Here is a 13,486-nt window from a genome sequence, read left to right on the forward strand (position 1 = left end):
GTTATGACCCAGCATTGAGCGGGGGAGGGAAGGGGGCTTGACCTTCCCCCAACCCAGCCCTGTAGTGGGGAAAGGGGTATGGCCTGACCCCATGGTGGGAGGGAGTTTGACACAGTCCCAACTGAGCCCCACAGGGGGAGAGGGCCTGGCCTGGCTCTGCCTGGGCACATAGGGCTTGGGTTTGGGAATTTTTCAGGGGTAGGGTGGTCATATTAATGGCCACCACTCCCCACCCTGCTAAATTTCCCAACCCTTGCAGAGCCCCACAGGCCAGATGCAAAGGCCTGAAGAGCTGTGTTTGGTCTGTGGACCAGAGGTTGAGCACCCCTGCCTTAGATAAAAGATGAGCTGACATAACTTGTATCCTCTATGGGGCGGGAAGGAGAGGTGTACTTTGACGTAACATCTCCCAGAAGTACTGTTTGAGAATTAGGGGTATTGCCTTATGTCTCTTGAATCTAAAATGACAGGAAAAACAGTATTCCTGTGTATAAAATGGATTGCCCAGATTTCAGATGTCTTTGGGATATTTGGAACATTTGGTTTATACATATTTATATCCATGTGAAGGAAGCCACACTTTATGGAGGCTTTTGGTTTTTTTAATGCCCTGGCTAACCTTGAAATCAAAATAAATTCTGCTTCTGCAGAAAAGATAGGGTGCCTGAGAATTTTTGTTCCTTGGAAGAAACTGATTCTAGCATTATTAAGAGAAGGTATGGCAAGAAATCTATCACTTTTTTTCTTTTGAAGGATTCTCCTGCCAATGGGCCAAGAGGACTTTTTGTAGGAGACCTTGTTACGAATCTACAAGACTGCTCAGTTCATAATGTGGAAGACTGGAATTCCTGCTTAGGAGAGCTCTCACAGAAGCCTCAAACAGGCTACTGCATAAATGCAGCAGTACTACAGCAATTAAGCTTCCCAGCTAGAGGTACAACTGTAGATACTCCTTCTAATTATGCAGATTATAGTTGTATTGTTGCTCAAGGGGTACATTGGGTTTAGTATTTGTTACTAGGCCAGTGTATTGGTTTATCAAATCTAGTGTCTTGTCTTAAGCAGTAGTTAGTATGTGATTCCTTTTTTAAAAAAATATGTTGGGTAGGGAGGAGGAAGAAGAATGAATTCCTATTACCCTGTGGCTAGTTTAGTTTCTGACATGAAGAAACATTTGAATTGCATAACTACAGTTATTACCAGTAATAACATTATCCGGCTCCAATTTTAATCCAGTTACAGTAATCAACTCCATGACCTTCTGAAGTAGTAGATTCCAGATGTTACCTTACTACTATGATTGCTTGAGTGGGAAATCATTAAAGCCATGCAAGTTTGTGGGCTGCTTAAATTAACAATCCTCTGGATTATGATTACAATTTCAGAGCTAACCCATTACATGCTTTGTGTGATATTTTTACTTTGTCTCTTAAATACTGAAGATTTTTGCAAATAGGCAGTTAGTTTTGTTTCTTGATTCAACACACTCCTTCTAGAGTCTTATCTTCTATTTCCTTTAGTTTTATTTATACATTAGAGTCCTTGTTAGTGTAACAGCTTGGCACTCGTTAATGCAGAAGAGAAATTAAGTAAAATGAGGACAGCAAGCCACGGTTTAGTATGAAACTAAAAAAACCAAGCAAAGAAGATCCAATAAACATAGCATTATAGAAAACAGGGTTGGAATTAACTTCAGGAGGTCATCTACTCCAACCCCCTGCTCAAGGCAAGATAGTCCCCAACTAGATCATCCCAGCCAAAACTTTTTCTATCCAGTTCTTAAAAACCTCCAAGGATGGAGATTCCACAACATCTCTGGGTAACCTGTTCCAGTGCTTTACTACCCTCCCAATGAGAAAATTCTAATATCTAACCTAAACTTCCCTTGCTGCAAATGGAGACCATTGCTCCATGTTCTGTCACGTGCCACCAGTGAAAACAGTCTAGCTCCATCCCCTTTCAAACCCCCCACTTCAGGTTGTTGAAGGCTGGTATTAAATCCCCTCTTAGTCTCCACGTCTCTAGACTAAATAAGCCCAGTTCCATCAGTCTTTCCTCATAAGCCATGTGCCCCAGCCCCCTCACCATTTTTGTTGCCCTCTGCTGGAATGTCTCCAATTTGTCCACATCCTTTTTGTAGCGGGGGGCCCAAAACTGAACACAGTACTCCAGAAGTGGCCTCACCAGTACTGAATAGAGGGGCATAATCACTTCCCTTGACCTGCTGGCAACACTCACCAGTGCAGCTCAGTAAGCCATTAACCTTCTTTGCAACAAGGGCTCACTGTTGGCTCATATTCAGCTTATTGTCCACTGTAACCCCCAGCTTCTTTTCTGCAGAGCTGTTGCTCAGCCAGTCAGCCCCCAGCCTATAGTTATACATGGGATTATTCTGTCCCAAGTGCAGGACTTTGCACTTGCACTTGTTGAACCCCGTGAGATTTCTTTTAGCCAAATCCTCCAATATGTCTAAGTCACTGAATCCTAGTCCTACCCTCCAGCATATCAACGTCTCCACCCAGCTTGGTGTCATCTGCAGACTTGCTGAGCGTGTACTCTGTGCCATCTTCCAGGTCATTGATGAAGACATTGAACAAAACTGGCCCCAAGACTGACCCCTGGGGCACTCCATTTGATACTGGCTGCCAACTAGACATCAAACCATTGATTTCTACCATATGAGCCTGATGCTCCAGCCAGTTTTTCTGTCCACCTTACAGTCCATTCATCCATCCCATACTTCTTTAGCTTGCCTGCGAGAATGTTGTGGGAGACCGTATCAAAAGCCATGCTATAAAATCAAAGTACACTACATTCACTGGTTTCCTTATGTCCACGCAGCCAGTCACTTTGTCATAGAAAGCAGTCACATTAGTCAGGCATGACTTGCTCCTGGTAAATCCATGCTGACTCTTCCTCATCACCTTCTCCTTCTCCAAGTGCTTAGAAATGGATTTCTTGAGGATCTGGTTCATGATTTTTCTAGTCAGTTAGGTGAGGATGATTGGTTTGTAGTTTCCTGAGACCTCCTTTTTTTCTCTTTCTTAAATATGGGTACTATGTTTGCCCTTTTCTAATCATCCAAGACATCTCCTGATCGCCATGAGTTTTCAAAGATGATGGCCAGCAGCTGTGCAGTCACATCAGCCAACTCCCTCAGAACCCTCGGGTATATAGTATCCGGCCGCACAGACTTGTATGTGTCTAGCCTTTCTAAATAGTGCTTAACCTGCTCTTTCACCAATGTTGGCTGCTCACCTCCTTCCCACACTGTGCTGCCCAGTGCAGTAGTCTGGGAGCTGCCCTTGCCTGTGAAGACTGAAGTGAAGAAGGCATTGAGCACTTCAGCATTTTCTGCATCCTCTGTCATAAGGTTGCCTCCCCCATTCAGTAAGGGACCCACACTTTCCCTGATCCTCCTCTTGCTACCAACATACTTGTCAAAACCTTCTTGTTACCCTTCCCACTCCTTGCTAGCTGCAGCTCCAATTGCAAATTAGCTTTCCTGACTTCATCCCTGCATGTCCAGATAATGTTCTTGTATTCCTGTCTATATATTTTTCCAAGTTTCCACTTTTTATAAGCTTCCTTTTTGTGACTTGGGTTACTGAAGAATTCCTTGCTAAGCCAAGTCGGTCTTCTGCCATACTTGCTAGTCGTCCTATGCATTGGGATGATTTGTTCTTGCACCTTCAGTCAGGTTTCTTTAAAGTACAGCCAGCTTTCCTAGACTCTTCTCTATCTCAGACTGGCTTCCCAGGCAATCCTGCCCATGAGTTCCATGAGCGAGTTGAAGTCTGCTTTTCTGAAGTCCAGGGGCCTTACTCCACTACTCTCCATCCTTCCTTTCCTCAGGATCCTGAACTCGATCATCTTGTGGTCACTGCTGCCCAAGTTGCCATCCGTTACTACATTCCTCACCAATTCATCCCTATTTGTGAGCAGCAGGTCAAGAAGCACGTGGCCCCTAATTGGCCACTCCAGCGCTTGCACCAGGAATTTGTCCCCAACACGCTCCAAAAACTTCCTGGATTGTCTGTGCACTGCTGTATTGCCATCTCTGCAGATATCAGGATGATTGAAGTCCCCTATACGAACCAGTGCTTATGACTAGGAAACTTCGCATTATGCCCAGAAGTTCTTTCTAGATTAAGTCAAGCAAAATGCAGTAGGGATAGTATTCCAAAGGTGAGGTTTTAGTGCTGAGCAAACCTATCAAGTATAGTGGCATAGAGCCACATAAATTTTTAATATATTTTTTTAAATTTTATGACATGATAGCAAACTTCCTGCAGCCATTTTAACTGTCCTAACATGATATACAGAAAAAAGTGGAAGTAGCTTTAAATAAACTGCATTTTAGACCCATCAGAGCTTTAAATGTTGTCACCTGTATTTTGCATTACATGTAAAAATACCTAGCAAGTCAGATACTTGAGCACATATGTTTTGATATATTTTGCTCCCCCCAAACTGAACCTTCTTTCACATTTAAAAGCAAATCCTGAGCCAAAGAGTTACACTACAGCTGACAGCGGGAATTTAGAGGGGGATTTTAGTCAGAAACTAGTGACTCAAAATTAAATGGTAAGTCAGTGCCCAAGCCTTAGCTAAATTAATAGTTTGAGTCACTCTGAAAGACTTTTTAATTGGCCTGGGATGGCAAATAAGAACCAGCCCTCAGATGTGTATATCTCCCAAAGGTATGGGTATGAGATCTCTGCTGTCAACAGAAGTACAATTTCAGAGGTTAGAAGTTATAAAACTTCATATTTCATAAGTCTCCCAATCCTATTTATATTGTATTATCAGTGTCTTAAACTTATTCCAAGCCCAGTTGGTGTGTATTGTGTTAGCAGCCCAGTTGAACCAGTCTGTCTGCATTTTTTCAGCGGTGAGCCTCCAGCAGTGATCATTATTCCTTTGAAATGTAATGAACTTTGTTCAAACTGCAACAGCTGTCGTTCATCAAAATATCAACAGTTCACATATTAGCTTTGTTTCTAAATATTTAGTATTTATAATGTTCTTATTTACAAATTGATGAGAAAAAAATTAAATTGGTGTGAAGCCATAAAGAAACCAATCTTCTAAAGGCCTCCTAAAAAAAATAAAAAAAATAAAACTAGCTTATAAAAGAGTTCATGTAATGCTCAGTTACAAGTAAAAAAACCTCTCCTTGGCTAGTCCTAGAGCAGGAGATGCCAGCTCTTGCTTATGCAGGCTCCAGGGTCTGAAGCCTTATGTAGATAGAAGTCGGAGAGTGCAGTGGTATGTAGGAAGCTCATAGCCCTTGTTTAAATAAGTGCAAGGGTACTTATTTAACTTCAGTCAGCTGAAAAAATCTGTTATAGTTAAACTGGTGCAGCTCCTTGTATTTTTGGAATGACTCAATATACATCTAGTTTACATTGAAAAATCAGATGCTAAACCAAGGTTAAGAGTGTCTTAAGTTTGAATTTTGCACAGGTCTAACTTGGTGTTAACTGTAGGCAGATCAAATTATTTGGTAACTCCTAATATGTAACAAAAGTGTAGTAGTCTGCCCTTAGTATCAGAAGGGGATTTATTAAGATGAAAAGGTATGCATGTGGGAGAAATGGCTGAAATCTGGCAAAGTTCTTAGGATAGCAAAACTTACTTTCAGTTATGGCTGACAGGCTCCCCAGATGAAGTTTTATTCATTAAACAGGCTGCAGAAATGTTTGATTTTATTCAGAGACTAATTTTCCTGCTTTGAAATAAAGTGCAATTTATTATAACTCTGTCACTTTCTCCCTACATGAAATTAATTGGTTGTGTTCTTTAGTCTACAGAAGACTTGATGGCACTGTTGAATGCTGTAGTAACAACAGCCTCACAGATATTTGCTTTTCATACAGCAATAATTTGAACAGCCACCAGGTAAGTTACTTAGGCTGATGTTCAGATTGGTAGATCACAAATGCACTTAAAATTGTAAACGTTTAATTGCACTTTCCATGTGAGCACCTCCAAAACATTTGTTAAATATAAATTAAATTTCTCAGTACCCATAAGAGTTAGGCAAACAGTAATATTCCTGGTTTTCACTTGAATTCCAGGCCTCCCAAACCCATATAACTCGCCAAGAAGTCATTCTTTCTCACTTTGTTTCAACTCTCCTACATTTTAAGCTTTGAATGAAGAACAGAGGTGAATAAATGAGCCACGATAGCTCTTGAGAACAAGGGTTAATTGCTCATTATGACTTTTGATTCTGCAGGTGCTGAGACTTCTAGACCTTTATCCAACAAAGCATTTGAGTGCCTGCTCATCATTAAGCATCTGAAATCAGTGGGACAGCTCAGAGGGCTAAAATTAAGTGTTCTTAAGTGCCATGGTGGAGCAGGGCCTGAAGAGTTCAGCACCCTACAAGATCTAATATTTTTCTCCTTCTCACCCTTAGTCTTCTTGAAGAATAAGGGAAAATGTAAAGTTTTTCTTTATGGTTAGGCACTCATCTCTCTCAAAATATAGGAATTCGTATTAAAATTAAGTGTTTGGGAAGGTTCCAGGTAAACAACTGTGGAGTATGTCTAGCAGTTCACTCAGCCATAGGAAAGTATAGGTTACAGTAGAGCAGGGGTGGGCAAAGTGGTGGATCTGGCTGGTGGCCGGACTCCATTTCCCAGCAGCCCCCACCTGCATGGCTGGGGCCAGTTTCCATGGAGAACCCTGCAGCAGCTGGGCTGTGATAGTGGGTGGCTGGGGTTTCCATGGAGACTGGCTCCAGCAGCGTTGGCAGGGCGTGCAGCAGGATGCAGAGCTGCTCCAGAGCCCAGCTGGGATATTGTGGCAGTGACAGTGTGGTCTGGAGCTGGGGCACAGCTACGATGTGTAGCCTGCATGCCTCTGCCCGGGGCAGGGGGGACTTGAGGGGCTCTAGCTACTTCAGAATTCCCCTTAGTAATCCCTCCCCTGCACAGGTGGTGGTGACCTAGCCTGTCCCTCTCCTGCCCAAAGCACAGCCCTTCTTCATCTTCCCCATCAGGAAGAGGCTGGTGCTGCTGCTGCCTGCCAGCAGTGTTGGGACCAGTCTTTTTGGAAACCCTGGCTCTGTGCTGTCACAGCAGAGCTGCTGCTGGGGTCTCCATGGAAACTGGTCCTAGTTATGCGGGCAGAGGCTGCTGGGAAATGGAGTCCACTGCCAGCCAGATCTGGCCTGTAAGCCAGACTTTGCCTGCCTTTGCAGTAGAGCTACCCAGCTGGTAGCCTGCTGGCTGTGTGCAGCCCATGAATGGTTAAATTATGGCCCTCAAGATCTCACCCAGCCACCACTCCCCGCCATTGCTTTGGCTGAAAGAGCAGCTGGAGTCTCTGGATTTCCCCTCCTAGCTGCTGTTTCCTGCCTCTGCCCCAGGAGGCAGGACAGGTTGACCCAACACAGGGAGCTAAGAGCGAGGCCAGGCTGCATAAGGGGGTAGAGCATGCTCTAAAAGGGCAGTGGTTGTGGAGCAAGGGGGAGAATTATGCCAGTGTGCCCATATGGCACAGCAGTGTGGGGAGCCGCTTCCCACGCGGTCTTGCGAAGCAACGGGAACGTCTGTGTAGTGCATGGCCCACACTGGTGCTGCTTATGGGGTATGTAGCCCCCAGGAACTTAAAACTTGTACAGCCTGAGTTACAGCAACCCAAGGTAATATACCTTAATTTTGACCCTGACTGCTTACCTTAGAAGAAGAGAATAAATCAGTCCCCAGTTAATTGATGTGCCACCCTGATGTGAAGCTTCCAATCCCCTACAAATTGAACAAAGACTATTGGGGTGCAGCAATAAAGATTTTCTGGGCCAATACTGATAGCCAATTATTAAGCAGCCGTATCGACTGATACTGATCCGATAGCTCATTTACAGGAATGCAGCCCTGCAACTTGGAGAGCAGCATCCTGCTGGTAAGTCTGTAGCAGGGAAGAGGCATGGGGGAGGGAAGGGACATGGGGGGAGCAGATCCAGGCCCCCATGGTGAGGGAAGTAGTGGGGCAGGGGCTGGGGTAGGCCCTTCCCAGCCAGGGCAGTGAATGGGACCCTGGGGTGGGGTCAGGATGGCCACCCCAAAAATCCCCATAGCCATCCCTCCCAGTGCCACCACCATCTGTCGTGCACAGCTGAGTTCGCCCCACTCCCAGCCCCCACTCTCCCCCTCACTGGGAAGAGGCTGGTATAGCCCCTGCCGTGGGCAGCTCATCCAAAGGGTGAGGGGGGTGGGGAGACAGGGCTGCTCCCAGCCACTGCACGCAATCCCTGGGGAGGCATGGGGGCATGTGCCCCCCCCCCCCACACACACACAGACTTGTGCCTGGGGTGGAGGCAGGTTGCCCACTGTGGGCTTAGGGCCACTCTGTCCCTTGCCCCACCATAGGGTCCAATTCACCACCCTGGCTGGACAGTGCCTACCTCTGCCCCACTCTCTCCCTCACCGTGGGCACCTTGTCCCTTCCTTTCCTCCATGCCCTGTCCCTCCCCCACAGTGCTTCCCCCCCAACACAGACTTACTGGTAGGATGCCACTCTCCAAGCTGCTGGGTGGTATTCCTAGCCTCGTGAATGCATGTGGCTGCACACATGCACTCAGCATTTATCAGTGATATTATTGGCTACATCAGCCAAAAACAGCAAATAGCTGATAATGTTAATTTTCCTTTTACTAGTGCTGATCCAATATGTGACCAATATATTGGTTCACTTCTAAAAACTATCAATTTTATTTAATCTTTGGTGTCAACTAGCCATTAGGTAATAACACACCTGACTGGATTTTTTCCTCTATTCTTGGTTGCAAGGTTGCTTCTTTGGGGAAAGACTCTTTCTTGGGTCTATGATGAGTGAGGGACTGTTAACAGCTGAGTTGTTTAAGCAGCTTTTAAACTCCTACTTGGTCTACTAGATCTTTTCTCCCCTGCAGAGTATAGACTGGAATGGAAGTAATTTGGATTGAGTTTAATGGAAAACGAGTGACACAAGCTCACGTGCCAGGGTTGTCAGCCTTGCTGTTGACTGAAATCTCCAATCCATCTCCTTTCCTAGGCTTGGGACAGTAGAGAGAGAAATTTTTTTTTTTGCTTGCCTTTAGGAAAATGTTGTAAATCTGGTGTAAGGGATCAGGAAATAAAATCCACTTCCTGATGGCTTCTATTCATGTCTCTGTCTTCCTGACCTGAGCAGAAGGGAGAGAGATCATAGTCTCTTAATCTGTAGAATGAGTGGGTGCTGTTGTCAGATTCTAGAAAACTGTGGGTTAGCTCAGAGTGACATCTTAGCAGTCAAAAGTGCCAGAAATGTTGTGTGCTATAGCTTTTTGTTTGTTATAACAACAATTTAAGTTCTTGTGAGTACCACTGGTGGAAAGGAAGTCAAACCCTGTAATGAGGCCGTTAGTTCATACTGTAACATGGTCCTGGAATATTTCCAGACAGCCTGGTCATCACCAGTCATGTGTGCAACCCTGATATACCTACATTTAGATTTTGTGCTTGTGTCAGTTCATATTGATACTAATTTTGTGCACATAACCTTCCCCCTCAAAACTGGTAGAATGCAATGCTAAATGTGGATGCATCAGTCACTGTACAGAAGATCTGAAGGGCATTCAGAGATCTCCATCTGCATCAACATGGTCAGGATGTAATTCTAACATGTAGTATTTTATATTTTTGATCCATCATAAAACCCCCTAAATTTGATAATGACTTCAGTTTTCCTTTCCAGTATGTCTGTTTGCCAGCACGAAAAGCTATTGAGTCCAGCCAAGTTTGCCGAACCAACACAGATTGCCAGAAGAACTTTGTTCCAAGTTTTTGTGTGATACCTTCTTTAGAAAACCAAACAAAGTTAATCAGGGTGAAGCATCCACCTCAGGTTGACATGCTGTTTGTAGGACACCCCATGCATCTTCAGTATACAGGTTTGTGTTACGTATGAGAGGGCTGATTGAATAAGGTATGGGAGGGCTTTTCCATATGGTTGTTCTGTGCAGAATCCATTTGTAGTTCCTTTCCTTGTTGCCGACTCTGCAAGTGTATGGAGTAGTTAGAAATAAAAATTAAATAGCCACAAGATACAGAGATAATAGAAACCATGTGCCACATTCAGATTATTTTTATTTTAAAAAGCATGAAAAGATCATTTCTCTGATAGATAGCACTTATCCTAGCAGAACCTTTTTGTGAAATTGTACATGTACATTTCCCGATGTAAACTCAGAGGCTTTGGAGTCATTATAAAGTTTTCATGTGAAGTCATGCACCAACCCCTCAGTTTGTATTGAGACATAAAACAACTGTTGGTTTTAAACCCTGCCTCTGGGGCTAGATTGTTAAACACTCTAGGAAGCCTACTCATATGCTAGGTGCAGGTATGTAGAAGTTCATTCCCTTCCAGGAACATGTGAGTAGAGGGTAGATCCTTCACGTTATTCACCTGCTGGCTAAAGGGCATGGGCTAGGTTGTAGGCTGAGGCTGATTTAGGTAATGGGTGGTGGTTTACTGCTTCTTCTCGAGCAGCCACAAGAAAGGAATATAATTTGGTCTCCAGTGTGTGCCTCTGATACATAGCCTGTCAGGACCGATCCTTTGTTGTGGTATGAACTGTCCCTTGTCAGGGCTGTGCTTGAAGTTACAATCTGGTCCTTTGTATGGAGCTTCCTTGAAATCATTGGGTTTTCTTCTGAAAAACATGTTCAGAAAATATGCTTATTCAAGAGGAAAGATAAGAATATAGCTAGGTACATTCCTAATTAGAGAGAAACTTCAGCATGGGCTCAAATTTCTAGTTAACTTGCTTATTTCCTTCTGCTGGATACATTTTTATACCAGTATTATTGATTACTTTTTTTAAATGTATTATTTTTCTTCTTGTTTGAAGTATATGCTGGTAGTCTGACACAAAATAACTTTTCACGTTGAGATTTTTAATGTTTTTTTGGCCTGATTATGTTGGCATGAATGCCTAATTTGTATTTGTGACATTCTGTGTACAGCAGCAGAGATTTAAGAATAATGTGGGATAATTATTTTAAGCTCCCTTTCTTTGGTTCTGCAGCTGAACAAACTGAAGGTACTCCAAGAACAATTGTTATTGTTCTGTTTTTCAATATCTTGCTGATTAGAGTAATGGAATTTTAGTGGACATTTCCCACTTAGCTCTTAATTCTGCAAAACAACCTGCTTTTTATTGTCAAGCAGTCCTAAAAGAAAAAAAATCAGGAAGGAGCTATGTTATTGTTGCCCTTTGCGACCTAAAAATTTAGTCCTACTCTGGAAACTTGTTTTGTGAAAAAACAATTCGCAGTGCTTCACTGTGTTTGAAGGGTTGCCATATCAAATAGCCATTTTTTTATTTTCAAACTGAGCCTTTTTCCATCAGAGCCATTACTGGAAAGTGGATTTGGCCTCTTAGTTGGGTAGGGTTCTTTCCTTATTGCATGTAAGTGGCAAAAGTAAAGTTTTATGACCTTCAGCCCTTATCCTGTTTTGTGTGGCATGCATGTTAGTGCATTTGTTTTCCCATGCACTGCACAATTCAGGTTAAGGGCCAAAAGTAGATCACTTTATAGTTTGCCCAGGAGTAACTGACTGAAACTTGGTAAATAATTTTGTGGGGGGAAAGGAGTAGGTATAGAATCATTTCCTTTAGCTGTGTAAATTTAAAAATGGGAAATAGTTTTAAAAAAATCAATCATTTGGTTCTTACTTTTCATCATGGCAAGTCTGATTTTTTTTTTTCCATACAATTCTAAACCGCAAATGGTAGTGTTATGTTTCTTATGCAACCTTTTTTTCCCATTTTCTTTCTGTTTCAGTGAGCCTCAGCAGTTTTGTACCACGTCACAACTTTCTAAGCATAGATCTGCCTGTGGTGATAGAGACATTTTGCAAGTATCCTTTGAAGTGTGTGTTCTTTTTAAAACAAAAAAGAAATTGTTTAGACTCATCAATCCAGCAAGTTTTCAGATGGATAGTATTACTAGTTTTATACAGGGCCCATTCTGTTCTGTAGGGCACTGGGCTGCAATGCTGAAACATAAATATAAGACTTAAGTTATACCTTTCCAAATCGATTTTTTGCTCATGTGACTAACTGAAAATGCTTTGCAATATTTATCAGAATGGTTTTGGTCAATTTTATTTGGACCCTCTCCTCTTGGCAAATTTTTTAGAGAAGATCTTTGTAGCAAATTTAAATACAATATATATGTAATGTAATATAATATTGATCGTATTACATATAATATAGCGAGCGAACAGGTGCAGCAAATGGGGGAAGCAGTCTGCAAGCAGTCCACTAGCCAGCTTGCAGGTAAGTTGCCCTCCCCTCTTTGAAGGGGAGCCTTTAAACTTTGTGACAAGAAGGAGGGGGAAAAGGAGGGACCTTTTGGAGTAGTAAACAGGCTAGCTTCTAGGCAAGTTTGGTAGGAAAGGTCTGCTTGGAAGAAGGGCAGCAAGAGAGAGGTGGCGGATTAAGAAACCCAGGGAAATGCCTGGAGGACATCACAATCCCAGAGGCACTGCCTCTGCTTTCACCTGTGAGGTGTCTGTCTAGGCAGGAGCACTCACTGTCAAGGCTTCAATCCAGGTGCAGGTTTGGCACTGTGGAGACTGCAGCTTGCAGATTCTTTCTGGCGATGGCTAGTTTGGGGAATGCCTGTGATGTGAGCAGTGCCTCTTGGTGGTGTCCCTCAGGGAGAAGGCAAGAGAGCTAGAGAAGGAGGTGGCAAGGCTCTGAAACATCCTTCACCATGACCAGCTGATTTAAATACATCCAGTCCCTCTAGTCAGTTCTCTGACTAGATCCTCCCTGACCCTTGGCCTAGGTGCACCTCCCCTGGGGCCTGAGGGATCCTGTCCCTGCTCAGGAAAATTGTCCTTCCCACTGCTGCTGGGGGACAGGCAATGGAAAGGTAAGTAGTGTGGTCTGGTCAAGCAGCTTGCCTCCTGCTTGTGCCTGCCTCCTGGCCACCTCTGCTTCCCTCTTTTCCCTCCTTGCCTCCCCACACCTTGCTTCCCACTGGAAGGCTCTAAGATATAAGCTCACATGTAGATACTGACCATGGGCATAAATTGCTCCATCAGCCCAGCCATCCAGGTGCCAGACTCTTGCCTGCTGTCTAGCCACACATGTCCACACTTTCAGCCCCCCAGCCAGCCCTTCTGCCCCCCAACGCCACCACCTGGAGCTGATCCCCCACCCCAATGCCCCCTGCCAGCCTGGGACTGCTCTGTCCTGGCTCGAATTAGTGCTGTCCTGGGCACATGTGTAGATGCTGCACCTGGGAGCAGTTTACTCTGGCTCAAACTACTCTAGAGTTATTGCTTTGCATTAATTGCATGTGTAGGCACACCCAGTAAGTTCTAAAGGCCAGCTTTGTGTTCCTAGGAACTGAGGGTCAGAATAAATTCATAGTTTCGTAGTTTCAGGAGGGCAAACTTCAACGAGCTAAGGAGGATAGTTTGGGAAGCGCTGAGGTCC

General features: G+C 43.9%; 1 protein-coding gene across 2 annotated transcripts in view; it reads left to right on the forward strand.

The window, feature by feature from the left end:
• MBTPS2 (membrane bound transcription factor peptidase, site 2) overlaps window positions 1–13,486 on the forward strand; it is an 85,199-nt gene that overhangs the window by 48,254 nt on the left and 23,459 nt on the right. For both annotated transcript variants that reach the window (XR_002098978.1, XM_019524993.1), the window contains exons 7-10: window positions 754–934; window positions 5,810–5,904; window positions 9,727–9,922; window positions 11,820–11,895. Coding sequence is in view for 1 of the 2 variants with exons in the window: in XM_019524993.1 (XP_019380538.1) it covers window positions 754–934; window positions 5,810–5,904; window positions 9,727–9,922; window positions 11,820–11,895 (548 nt within the window). In the remaining variant the exon portion in view is untranslated. The remainder of the gene's footprint in view (window positions 1–753; window positions 935–5,809; window positions 5,905–9,726; window positions 9,923–11,819; window positions 11,896–13,486) is intronic.

Source organism: Gavialis gangeticus, unplaced genomic scaffold (genome assembly GCF_001723915.1).
Source record: "Gavialis gangeticus isolate Ggan-Ray unplaced genomic scaffold, GavGan_comp1, whole genome shotgun sequence".
Lineage (NCBI taxonomy): Eukaryota > Metazoa > Chordata > Crocodylia > Gavialidae > Gavialis > Gavialis gangeticus.